The following is a 12,569-nucleotide window of genomic DNA, read 5'->3' on the forward strand; positions in this document are numbered from 1 at the left end:
TGTTATGCGGTCAGACGGTGCATTATAGCCCCTGCCTGCTTGTGCTACATCTGGCCTACATCTGCAGGATTAGAGGATATAAACTGAGGGAGGGGAATAAGACAGAAGCAAACACGGCCCCAATTCTTCCCCCTAAATCCAAAAACAATAGAATTTTGTCTATAAAGAAGAGAGAGATGGTAAACCCATATCTTGACACCTTTGCCGCCCCCCCCCCCCGATCTTGCAGCCTCCATTGTGCAGTTCAGTCTGTCTGCTGTTAAATTTGGCCAAATTTTGGGGGGACCTTTTAACGCTTTCCCTAACTCCAGATGTTATTCTCTCTTAAGAAGAGTTCTGGAGAGTTTGCAAGCATGACTTGTTTGTCCCTTTTAAATCACCCAACCCATGTATGACTCAACAGTGAAGCCGAGGGTGGAGGATGTCAGCCCTGCCATGAAGGGAGGGTCACATTCAGCAGCTGCAGGTACCGCCAATTGTTTTGCGCAGACAAAAGAGAATGCGCACGATGGCTCTGTCGCCACATCAAAAAGACGGTCTGTTGGAGAGCCTCTCCTAAAATCCCCCACGGGCGAGATGGGGCGAGGGGTTTAGGAGCAATGGTCCTCCTGCAGGGCAGGGAAAAGTAACTTCTCTATTTATTCCATTCTGGAAGCTCCTGGAGTACGGATTTCTTAGCAGGTGGCTAGAGGTTGTCATGCAAGCCCTGGAGGAAAGCTGTCCAATTAAGCTGATGCTTAATTACAAGGCAGTCTTTGCTTTGGCTCTTTGAAGTCCCATTTATACTGAGGTTGAATCGAGCAGAGGACTGCTGCTTTCGTTCCGGGCCACTCTAACCCACCTTTATGGTTTGTTTCCTTGTTGTGTGTTTGTCTTTTTTCTTGTTTTCCGTCCCATAAGCCTGAAAACATCATGCTGCTTGACAAGAACATCCCCATTCCGCACATAAAGCTCATTGATTTTGGGCTGGCCCATGAGATAGAGGACGGTGTCGAGTTCAAGAATATTTTTGGGACCCCTGAATTTGTAGGTAAGCCTTGGAAGTTCTGCTCGGTGGTCTCGTTTGCTCTGCTTTCAGCCCCCAACACACGCACACACGCACCGCTGCCAGTCATTAAAAGCGTACAGGCCAGGTAGAAACGGCCCTCGGGGGACCCCTGCTCTGGCCGGGCGTACTTTTGCTCAGCCTGTGAAATGTCACCGCGCCATGAGACCCAGCTCTTTCCGCTTATGAAAATGCCGCCATTTCAGATCTCTGTCTTTGGAGAAAAGTCCGTCCTGTTGTAAATCTATGGCTTGTAGAGGAGGCGTGAGTGGAGGGGGCCTGGGGGCCACCACGGCCAGGTTGCCCCATACCTGAAGTGGTGATCGGTGTGTGGGGGGGGAACAGATCGCCACATGGGCCGCTCCTGGAGGGGGTTCCCCGGTGCCCCTCTCTTTTCTGGCAATCCCACACAATGATAGGCAGGGAGAGGCACCCCAGCCCAGCCTCAGTCCATGGCTAAGCGTCTTTGGTCCGGCTGCTGGGCGGCTGCTTCAGCCAGGAGCAGGCGGGAGGTTTGCTGTCAGGGAGGCGGTTCTTAGGCCAGGGGCCTTTCCTGGTGGAATGGGGGGGGGCTTGCCTTTGCAGCCTTGAGAGCGAACCCTCCTTTAGTCCCGGGAGGTGGTTCCTCCTCAGATTTTTGGAGGCGAAGCTGCATGGGGAGGATGGGATCAGGGTGTGTGTGTCTCTCTCTCTCTCTCTCTCTTTTTCTGGGGCAGGAGAGAGATGACTTTTGGGTGCCTTCTGGCCGTGTGGTTCTGCCTTGAGAAAAGCCTTTCTCCTCTCTCTCTCTCTCTCTCTCTTTTGCTCATTTCAGCACCAGAAATCGTGAACTACGAGCCTCTTGGGCTGGCCGCCGACATGTGGTGAGACGTTGGCCTCCCCGCTTTCGGGTCCCCTTGTAAGGCCATGGCTGGCTTCTCCGCTTTCTGTGGCTCCCGGAGCCCCCCAAGCCCACCACCCTCCCTCTGCCTGCAGTTGAGGACCAGAGACTCGGCTGCCCCCACCCCCAAGGAAGGAGTCAGGGTGGATGCTGCTCTCACCCACTAAGACGCCCCCCCCCCCCCAGGCCAAGAAAGGCTTCTTCTCAGCGACTGAGATTTATGCCAATTCACTTAAGGCTGGCTGGCTGGCAGGAGGGACCTCAGGATGCCGGCTTGGGCTTTGTGTCTTTTAAAAGCACCTTTTATTTAAATTTGCAATGATTGACCTGGCTTCCTCTTTGGTAATATATAGCCTTTAGATGCCAGGCTAAGCACTGCCTTGTCCAGCTGGCAATTTTTTAAATTTAATTTAACTTATTTTATTTTACTTGGCCAAATCCGACATTATCTTTTCACTTTCCTTTTGTATATAGAAATAAATGGCATTGAAAGTGACCCCCTCCTATCTTCTTCTTCTTTTTCTTCCAGGAGCATAGGAGTAATCACTTACATATTGTAAGTACTAAATCATGCATTTGTTCCTTTATTCCTTGCGCTTATTTCTTATAGTGTGCATTACTTTTGATCCCTTTTAAGCAGACTAAGCTCGGCTGGGGCTCCGTGAAATAAAGAGGCCAGCTGGACCTATGGGGGGGGCAGGCGGTGTCTTTAGGGGAACCTAGAGATAAGACCAGAATGGCATCACCGGGGAGGGCCAGAGGTGGGCTCAAGGCAGCCCCCCCCCCCAGAGTTGCAGTCTTGCTTTACCTGCCCCAAAAGTGGAGGTTTACGGGCAAGATGGGGCTGGGATGAATGGGGAGGTTGAACCAATGAATGGAGATTGAACAATGATGAATAAGAAGGAGCGAGGTGGTGAGGACGGGCTGTGCAGCTTGCCCAAGGCAACACAGGCTGGCTCTACTCACAGGGAGGCCCAGTGCGCAATCAGGCACTTATGACCTCTGGCTCTGCAGCCAGAGACCTAACTCACTGAGCTATCCAGCCAGCTAGCGATGGCATAAAAGGCGCATCGTTCTAGGACTGCAGAAAAGAGTTGCCAATGCAAATCTTGAATAATTTAAAGACAAAGCTTAAATACGGGAGGTGATAAAAATAGTCTCCCTTAAAAGAGGAGAAAGCCCTTGACCTTGGGCGTTGGACAGCTTTTACTTTTTATCTTGATTTCATGGCTCAGCATTCCTCTTTTGAGACTGACAAAAAGTGCTTCAACACCATCTTTTTTTAAAACAAGGGTTAAACAGAGGATGCCCGTGACACTGAAGGACGTCAGGGAAGGCAAGCTGTCCCTCCCTGGTTAAATACGGATTGCTGAATCCTGGTTTTATTCTTGGCAGGCCTGCCTTAGATGTGGGGTACATGATCCCGATAGCTGAACCATCAGGAAAACACTCAGCACCACTAAAAGCTTCAACTCTCTTGCCCTGAAAGATTTTAACAAAGGCTCTAGATGGGAAGGGGGGGGGGAGGACCAAGATGTTTGTGGGCCGAAGGGCAAAACTAGACGAGTTGCCAGCTTTGCAATTAGAAGGTGATCGCACATTATCTGTCCAAAGACTCCATCCTTCAAAGCTGCATGGTCAGCCTGTGATTGTTTCTCCCTGAGAAACCGTTAGCCTTGGATGTCAATTAAACAAAGGTTAACCTCTTATGGGAGCCCTTCTAAAATGATGGCCTGAGGGTAGCCCCTGTTTTGATCCCAAGACAGGAAGTCCAAATGGTGCTTCCACCCCAGGAATTGACATGGCCCCCTACGACGGGGAAGGTCTCCCATGTAAGCCTGCTTGAAATGGACGGGAATGATGCTTTGAACGACCCTCTTCTCTCCTTCCCTGCTGACACTTCTTATTCCAACGTGACTGTATAACCAAGCAAATATATCAAGAGCACAGCTTTTTCCGTTGCTGTTTAAAGAATTGGGCAAAAAAAGGCGAAGGCAGGGGTTCCTTTTCCTCTGGGATCAAGGGCGAGAGCCTCTCCCTTCTCCCCAGCTCCGGTGCGTGGCCCGTTCTCCTCCTCCCGGGGTGGCCACCTCCTCCCCCTCAGTCTCCTCTCTTTTCTGGCCTCCCTCCAGGCTCAGCGGCGCCTCACCCTTCCTCGGCGAGACCAAGCAGGAGACGCTGGCCAACATCACGGCGGTCAACTACGACTTTGACGAGGAGTTCTTTAGCCACACCAGCGCCCTGGCTAAAGATTTTATCCGGAAACTTCTGGTGAAAGATGCCCGGTGAGTGGCAAAGGGTTCCACTGCTTAGAGGGTGACACACGTCCCTGAACGCCCCTGGCCCAGACGGATTTCAGAGAAGTTAAAGGGAGCCAGGCCTGGCGAGCCCCCCTCCCAATCCTTAACAAGCCTGATCAAAGATGCTCGTTACCGGCACCTCTTTCCTAGAAAGGGACATTCCTTCAATGAAGCGCTTTTGTCTCACTGTAGGAAACGTCTGACCATCCAAGAAGCTCTCTCTCATCCCTGGATCACGGTAAGTGTGAAAACGGAGCATGTATTTCGTGGGGGTGGGGGTGGGGAGGAGGGAGAGAGGTGTTTAATTTGGACTGAAGTTGGACAGAACTTTGTATGGAATTTCATGCTCAGGCACAGAAAAGCCCTCACTCGCTTTTGCCGATCTAGTTTCGACCAGTGCAGGAGTGTGGCAGAGAGAGGCCTTTTGAGCCACCTATCCTTCTGCTCTCTCATCGCGACAATCTCTTTGATGAAGGGAAAGACTGGCAAAATATACTGTATTCCAAATATCTGAACGAAACGTACACAGTCACATGTGTTGGCTTTCTTTTCTTAAAAAAAGGGGGGGGATTTCTTCTCTAAAGCAAGAGATGAGCAGGATTCAGTTTGATCTGGAGACGCACAGGGCCAAGCCTACAAGTTTCTGTCCTGGATCACAGTGTGCGAGGGGGGGGCGTTGGCTCCTTGCACGGGACCGACAGAGACCATATTCTCATTGTGTTTGGTTTGGTTTGGTTTGGCTCTCTCTGTTGTGAACTTCTTCCCTCTGAACTGTAGGAGGTTGTAAGCGGGCACTCGGAGGAGGTTGTTCCCCATTTGTTTTCTGGGGTAATCATGGAGGGAAGAAGTACTCAATGGATTGTACTCACCACGGGGTGTTGGTGTTGGTGTCTGTGGTGGCCTGTTGCATAAAAGTGTTGTGCATGTCCTACATTTGCCAGAGTTTCAACTTTCATATGAGCATGTTGATGTTTCTGGATTCTCTTTTATTTTTTTTTCTATCTTAACTAAAAATATGGAGGTATTTTAGTGGATATTGTCAGTCCATGATATACAATGATCAGCATTCCAGCGGTACCAATCCTTCAAAAGGGGAGATCACAAATATTTTGGACGTGGCTGAGAGCCAAAACGATATTTCTCCTTCCCTTCTACAAGCGAAACCCAAAATTCACCAAATCTCAGGATTCTACTTCGATCCGTAATATCCATCTAGCATGAACAAGTGTTGTTGTGTTTTTTTTTGTTGTAGTCTGGCAAATGTTGGGACCTTGTTTTCCTTATAGAACGAAGTCACAGTCTTTACGGGTGAGCTCACCAACTTTTAAAAATAGATCAATTCCACGCATGAAGAGGGAAAGCCTCCTTGTTGTCTCCCAGCATCCTGGACCTGTGTGTGTGTGTGTGTGTTGTGGCATCCCTTTGGCGTGGTGTTCTTGGTGTTGTCGTGTCTATAGGAACACTTGGCCAGTGGCTGCCGGTAAATCATAGTAACTTCCTGCTTCTGTCTGAAGACTCACCAACCCAAAGAAGAAACGAAAGTCCAAGAAACCAAGAGGGCCGAGAACAGCCAGTTGAAGACCAAGCGGCTGAAGGAATACACCATCAAGTGCCACTCCAGTATGCCGCCAAACAACACCTACGTCAACTTTGAGCGTTTTGCCCGGGTGGTAGAGGACCTCTCTGGGATGGAGCAGAGCTTCGGGGCTCTGGCGGCCTCCCATGATTCTCTGCAGGAGGACATGGACGCCTTGGTCTCCATCTACAACGAGAAAGAAGCTTGGTACAGAGAAGAGCACGAGAACGTGAGGCATGAGCTCTCCCAGCTGAAGTATGAGTATCGCAAGGTCGAATCCTTGAAGAAGCATCTCCAGGAGGACATCGGAGCGGTCGGGACCAGCCTGGCCGGCGTCACGGGGAAGTACCTGGACCTGCAGTCCCGTTTCGAGGCCTTGAGCCAAGGGCTGTCCGAAGGGCTCCGGTGGGTCCAGGACCTGGCCGGCAGCTTTCAGCGCGAAGGCGGAAGCGAAGCCTTCACCGCCGAAAGCATGGGGTGCGTCTTCAACAAGGACCTCAACGGCTCTCTCATGGAGCTGCTGAATAGGTCGTGCTGCGAGGAATTCCTAGCTGCCTTGAACTCGGGTGTTGCAAAATCAGCTCAATAACACACACACACACACACACACACACACACACACACACACACACACACACACACTACGTAGGCTTTCCTGTCTTGATGTTGCCTGTCTGGGGTCAAACAGAGATGATGGTGAGAGGAACCGGCCACCGCCTCAAGACCTAGAGAGTAAACCTGTCTTATTTTGGGGCCTGCATCTTTGTTAGCTGCTCGTGATGGTCAGGGTTCTGCACTCGATGAAAATGCGCAACTGTCGCAGTGGACTTTTATCAGGAAAACTCTTTCAGGGTGTGAAGGTTGCCAGTTAGGAGCTCATGGGAAACGGAATGGCCCAGACAGATTGTTCTTTTTTTCCAGAGGAAGCCTGCATTTTTGCCACTGTATTTTGAAAATGCCATTATCTTATGGTTACCACGGAATGTCTCCTAAATACTTTTGACTGTAGGTAGTTAGAAGTGTTGAAATGTCTTGAAAATATGTTGAAGGTCAGCAGGAAGGATGCCTTGATTTTGCGACTCGACCTGGAAATGCTTTTCCCCAAGGAAGGGTTCAAGAGGCATCGAGGCCTTGCAGTGCTGAAGGCTCTCTGCCATCCTGGCTACCGTCGCTTAAGACAGTAGCAGGCATTTCAGCGGAGAGACAGGTGACACCATGAAGAGGTTTGGGAATAACTGCAGCACTCCAGAGGAGTTGGCGAGAATCAGTGCCTTGATGAGTGAAAATATGCAGGGAAGTGTGAAAAGCCTCGCCGTTCGTCCCCCGCTTCCAAGAAACAAATGAACGAACCCGGATCAGTGGGGGCCAGACCGTGGTATCCTGCTCTGTTTTTGACACTGATTTTCAAAAAGTGTTTGTGAGAGTTTTATCACTGAATTGTGCCTTATTGTCTGTACCTTTTGGGTTTGAAGGATTGAGGAGTGTTGTTGCCTCCAAATCTGTAACTGATCTTGCACTTAAAGAGCCAATAAATGTTTATTGGATACCCCGTGGCTTCTGGAAGCGCCCTCTGGAAGTGCGCTCCCTAAAAGGGTGGCTCCAGTAAGGCCCAGGAGGTTTTTTGTTATTGCTCGCAAGTAGACCTGCTGTTGCTTAGAAATAAAGGCTGGTCTTTACCTCTCAATATATCGAATCCAAAAGGCAAGGAAGCATGTCGGGGCCCCAAAGCCCCAGCATAAGTAGGACCTTCCTGTTTTTTCCCCCCTTAAAAGGAAGGAAGGGTTGTTGAATAAGGAACCAGTTTTGAGAACCTCCCAAAGGGGGAAATGATTAGGGTTGAGGAACTTGTCATCTTGCTTTACGTCACCTGTAAAGGCTTTGCTCCTGCCGTCCGTGGAAATGGCTTCCACCTTTGATAGCGGTGGTTCTCAACTGTGGGTCACCCCAGGCGTTCTTGGACTGCAACTCCCAGAAATCCTGGCCAGCTCAGCTTGGTGGTGAAAAGGCTCCTGGAAATTACAGTCCCAGAACATCTGGGGGTCTGTGGTTGGAACGTCTGCTTTTACAGCAGTTCAGCTCCTGAAAGCCCCCCCCCCCCGGGCAGCCCATGGGTGGGAATTCTTTGGAGGGCAGAAATCCAAAACAGCTGGAAGACGAGAGGTTGGAAACCACTGGCCTAAAGGACGAGGATTCTCCAGCCTGGGCATGTTGCCCCCCAGGGTCCTTCTGAGACTGCCTCTCGATTTGCTGAATTTTTCTCAGGGCTCACAAGTCGGTTGAACCTGGTACTGAAGCCATTTTAGAATGAAAACACAGAAGCGCCCTGTGGAGAAGGAAGGAAGAAATGAGATGACTGTCGAGAGAGGGTCTAGAAGATCAACAACATCCTCATCATCCCACTGGGATTCTGATGCTTGGATGATCATGAGAAGCCACTTGGCTTCTTCCTGTTTTTCATAGCTGCGCAACGCGCCACCCACAGATCAAGGGGACAGGTTCCTGCCCCAAGGAGCTTACAGTGTAAAATTTCAGACCAGGGAAACAGAGGCAGGGAAAGGGGGCAGAAGGGCCAGGAATCAACAGGAACGTGAAAGGTGCACCCTCCGTTTTTCTGATCGGCTGAGTCGCCAGAGGTTAAAGGCCTCTACAGAAAAGATGGGTTTCGAAGAGGGATTTGAAGGCAGCAGGACATCAGTCACCCAGCGGCTTTGCAGGGAAGTTCTACACCTACGGAGAAGCACGGGGGGGGGGGGGGATGCCGAGTCTTTTGAAAGCCTTCAAAAAGATTTAAATTCCTGGAATGAAAATAGCTTCCAGACTGGTGTGCGGGTGGTATTTTAACCGGTTTGCTTTCCTTTCTACGTTTAGTCATCTTCCTAGGAAAAAGCAAGGTAAGTACTCTTAAGACCTGTATAAATTCCCCAAACTGGGCACCTTAAATAAGCGGCCCAGATTCCAAGGACACCCCATGCTGCCCAGTGGCTGAGGCTTGTACTTTGGGGGTGCCAACCTCCCCCGGGAGGTCGTCTCAGCAGAGAAGAAAGCTGACTTGCTGAAGCTTTGAAGGGCACAAGCCACACACCTGCCATCTTCCAGACGGACGGACGAGCCCGGGGGAGCCGCATAGCGCTGACCTTGTAACTTCTTGTCTCCCAGCCGACGGACAAGCGGCAGGTCCTGGTGAGGCGGGAGTCGGTCGTGAACTTGGAGAACTTCAAGAAGCAATATGCCCGGAGGCGTTGGAAGGTGACATATGTGGCCTGTGGCTTCTGACCCGCAAGGGAAACGGCTACGTTGGAGGGAGAGCAGTGGCACAGACAGCTGGCTTGGGTGGGGATGGGCCCCCCACATGCCTTCCGGGGGAGTTCAGAGCAGAGTGGGGGTCAACTGGGACAGTGACACCCAGACTCCAGGGGTCTCCGGGCAGGAAATTCTTTCAACGCCCTCCTGATTCTGTGGGTTTGTAGGGACAGTGGTGTCTCCTGTGGAACATGCCAAGCTCCCCCCCCCCCGGGCTGCATTGCTGCTTCCAAACCTGGCCACGGGCGCAGCGCCAACCTGTCTTTTGGGTGGGGCAGGGAGGCCGAGACATGCCGGTGGGAGGATGCCAGTCCTGGTGTTTCAAGCCGGGTGACCAGAGCGCTTTCTCTCTCTCTCCCCCCCCCAACCCCCTCCAGCTCACCTACAGCATCGTCGCTCTGTGCAACCACTTGTCGCGTTCGTTGGTGAGAAAGGTCCACCTGATGCAAAGTGAAACTTTGGTGAGTAGGTTGCGCTCAAGGGAAAGGGGGAAGTTTGCTGGCCGGGCTCTTCCTTCGGCCTAGAGCTCGGGTGGCCCAAATGGAGGTTCCTCCTGCCCCTCCATCGTGGGTCCTTTGCGGTAGCCCAAGGGTTCCAGGGAGAGGGGACGGGACTTCAGAAGCTGGGAGCCTCCGCTCGTGGAGTCTTTGGTGCCGATCCAATGTCAGTGAGCCTCGTCGAGAAGGTGCCAGCGCAGGCCAGGGCGTATGGGCGAGGGCCTCGGGGCAGAGGGGTCGATGGTGGGTGTTGTGCCTGGAGAGGAGGGGGTCTGGCCGGGTGGGTGTGGAGAAGAAGCCCACGAGGAAGGCAGAGGTGGCTGGGGAGCCCACTAAGTCCCACGGCCTCTCCCTCTCTCTCTCTGTTCCAGCGCAATTGTGACAGTGACCACGAGGAAGACCTTGTGAACCCACTGGCGCCCCCTCACCCTCTCTTGAGGAGGAGAAGCAGCATCTCCTAAGGTGCTTTCCGGACACGGGGACTGGGCTGGACACCCAGAAGGCCTTAGAACGCAGCTCCTGCCCTCTTGAACCGTGGGGTCCGGGGCCTTTTCTTCTTCAATTCCCCCCCAAGTCTTAATGCATAAACCTCAAGCCTCACGCAGGGAAAGAGTCTGGAGGTGGGAAGGAACCACGGTGACCCCCCCAGACTTCTGGGACTGTGCGGGAACGTTCTGTGCCGGAAGCCCAGAACTGGAGCAGGCGGGGGCCTCCGAACTCCGGAAAGACAAAACAGACAGCCGGGGCTTCCGTTGTATTGTGAGAGGGAGGCATCTGAGTAACGGCAGGTGAGACTGCAGGCCACCTGCGCTGAGGGCAGGAAGGCCAACGGCTGCCATGGGCTGACTCCTTCCGGGCCTACAGAACTTTCCAGCTTTTCTCTTCAGAGGCCACGAAGGGAAGACTGGGCAGTGCCTCTTCCCGCTCTTGGTAAAAACTGCCTTCGCAGGTTGCAAGGAGGTGCTTCTCGCTGGGAGGCTTTGCACGGCTTGGGACTCCATTTGGTAGGGGGGCGGCAGAGAGCCTTGTGCTGGGGGGGGGTCCTGGCGCTCCTGACGGGTGGGTGGCACTTCCTGGGCATTTGGATGCGAGCCCTGGTGAGTTCAGGAGATGCTCGCTCCCGAGTAAGAGTGGCCGCCGAAACAGGGCAAGCGAGTCTGGGATCTGAAAAAGCCAAAGGCTCCTATGGACACCCGTCCTTCTCCACCTGGTATGGGGACGGTGGGGGTTGTAGTCCGTGGCCTTTGGAGGGCACAGGATGGAGAAGCCCAGCTTGCCCTCTACGCTGCAATATAAAGTGTGCAGAATTTGTCCGTGGGATGGTTGCACAAGGACAGTAAGGGACCCGCTCATTTCCCTGAGGTATTTTTTCCAGCCTCTTGTCTGCACTCGCTTTTCCTTTCAGCTTATGTGGACCCAGCCACGCCGTCGGGTGAGCCGGCCCACACGCCCGGCTGCTCCCTCCGTGTTCGAAACAACCCTGTGCTTGGTGAAAGTGTTCTGCTCGTGTTCTCTGGTATAATTTTACCTGCGGCTGCGACCAAAGCATGCCATCAAGCTTGCTTGAGCTTCACCCCATTGCCGGTCCTGGTGGGATTCAGCCCCGATGGATGTAGCTGGGTTTTCTTTTGTGGGAGTGTCGTGCTCCTCAGGCGGAGGCTGTGTGGTCTTCGCAGGCTCTCGTGTGTGGACTCCTGTTCTCTCTCTGTAACTATTTGATAATTCACTACCTCTTTTTCTTCTGTACAGTCTATTATCCTCTCTCCGTTGAATTGACCCTTGAAGTTGAGGAGCCTTGTTCAAAATAAGGAAAGTGACGTCTTTGTTCTGGTGTGTTTGGGGTTTAGGGTTACAGAGCCCATCTCAAATGCACAGCGATCTGAGAACTGTCTCGGAGATCCGTTCAGAGGGTCAACCCCTCGGGGCCAGAGTCGGCCGCTCACCTCTGAGACAATCCGCTGAGATGGCTTGGTTTCCATCAAAGGGCCACGCTATCGTGGCTCTGCGGAAGCACTTTGGGAGGCTCTTGGTTTAGGGCTTGCTGTGGCCAGGGGAGAGGGGAGGCAGGATTAGACCCCTCACTGCTTGTGGGCAGTTAAAAAAAAAAGAGGAAGCTTTGGAACTCTATTCCAAAATGCAATTTAAAAAAAAAGAGCCTGTGCAATATGTCATTGAAATGCAATTTAAAAGAGACCTCCTTGTTCCAGCCCGGCTTCCTGTCGTCCTACTGTTTTGAATCATTTATCCAGCCAGATGCATAGGCTGTAACCTGGATAGTTCCAGAGGGAGTGACCTTCCCCCCCCCATGATTTGTCATCTGAGCCTTAAAAAGAACCCCCCCACACACACAAACCCAACTAGAGATGCTTCCAGCTTGGAACCGAGGCAGGTTTTCCACCTGCGCGCTGTGATGGCAGATGACTCGGGGCCTCGCTTGCCCTCCTCTTGGATACCGCCATCATCTTGTTCCATGTGTGAGAAAGATGGAACCCAGCTATCGAGCCACCTCCTGGCATTTGGCCACTCGGAAATGCTGCAGTGCAACTTGGCGCGCCCAAGACATCTCGGCCTCTTCTGGTCAAAAAGCTGCCCTTCGCCTGAAGCTTTCAGAGGGAGGGATATAGACTCACAAAAAGTCCTGCCCAGAGATAACTAGCTGTGATGGTTGTATAGAACCTCCAGTGTCTGAGGCAGCCTACCCCTCCACCACAGACCCAGTGGTAATAATGTTCATTGGTGTCTGGCTGTCCAGGCAGAGGAAACAGGATACTGGAAGTTGGCTCTGATCCGAAAAGTACCTGCCCTTAAAGGTGGTCCCAGCGGCTCTTCTTGCTGGATGAACCTGGAAACAAGGCATTACAAGAGAGGAACCCCCTCCAAGCTGGACCCCTCCAAGGTGAACCCACGCCTCGGGTCAAGCGCCCCTGCCCCAGGGTGCCTGGCTCTGTTTAGCACCCATCGTCCCCGTGCT

The 12,569-nt window shown here is 52.4% G+C and overlaps 1 protein-coding gene across 4 annotated transcripts in view; it reads left to right on the forward strand.

Annotated features, from left to right (window-relative positions):
• The window catches only part of DAPK2 (death associated protein kinase 2), a 36,247-nt gene extending 24,296 nt beyond the window's left edge, over positions 1 to 11,951 (forward strand). For 3 of the 4 annotated variants that reach the window (XM_020784779.3, XM_072981748.2, XM_072981749.2), the window contains 6 exons: positions 901 to 1,030; positions 1,860 to 1,908; positions 2,455 to 2,481; positions 4,058 to 4,210; positions 4,418 to 4,463; positions 5,740 to 7,347. In XM_020784779.3, coding sequence (XP_020640438.3) covers positions 901 to 1,030; positions 1,860 to 1,908; positions 2,455 to 2,481; positions 4,058 to 4,210; positions 4,418 to 4,463; positions 5,740 to 6,390 — 1,056 coding nt within the window. In that variant the 3' untranslated portion in view covers positions 6,391 to 7,347. Of the gene's footprint in view, positions 1 to 900; positions 1,031 to 1,859; positions 1,909 to 2,454; positions 2,482 to 4,057; positions 4,211 to 4,417; positions 4,464 to 5,739; positions 7,348 to 8,957; positions 9,048 to 9,478; positions 9,563 to 9,969 lie in introns of those variants that run through there. The other variant, XM_072981752.2, reaches the window with a different exon arrangement.
• The last annotated feature ends 618 nt before the right edge of the window (positions 11,952 to 12,569 follow it).

This window comes from Pogona vitticeps, chromosome 12 (assembly GCF_051106095.1).
Source record: "Pogona vitticeps strain Pit_001003342236 chromosome 12, PviZW2.1, whole genome shotgun sequence".
NCBI classification, from domain to species: Eukaryota; Metazoa; Chordata; class Lepidosauria; order Squamata; family Agamidae; genus Pogona; species Pogona vitticeps.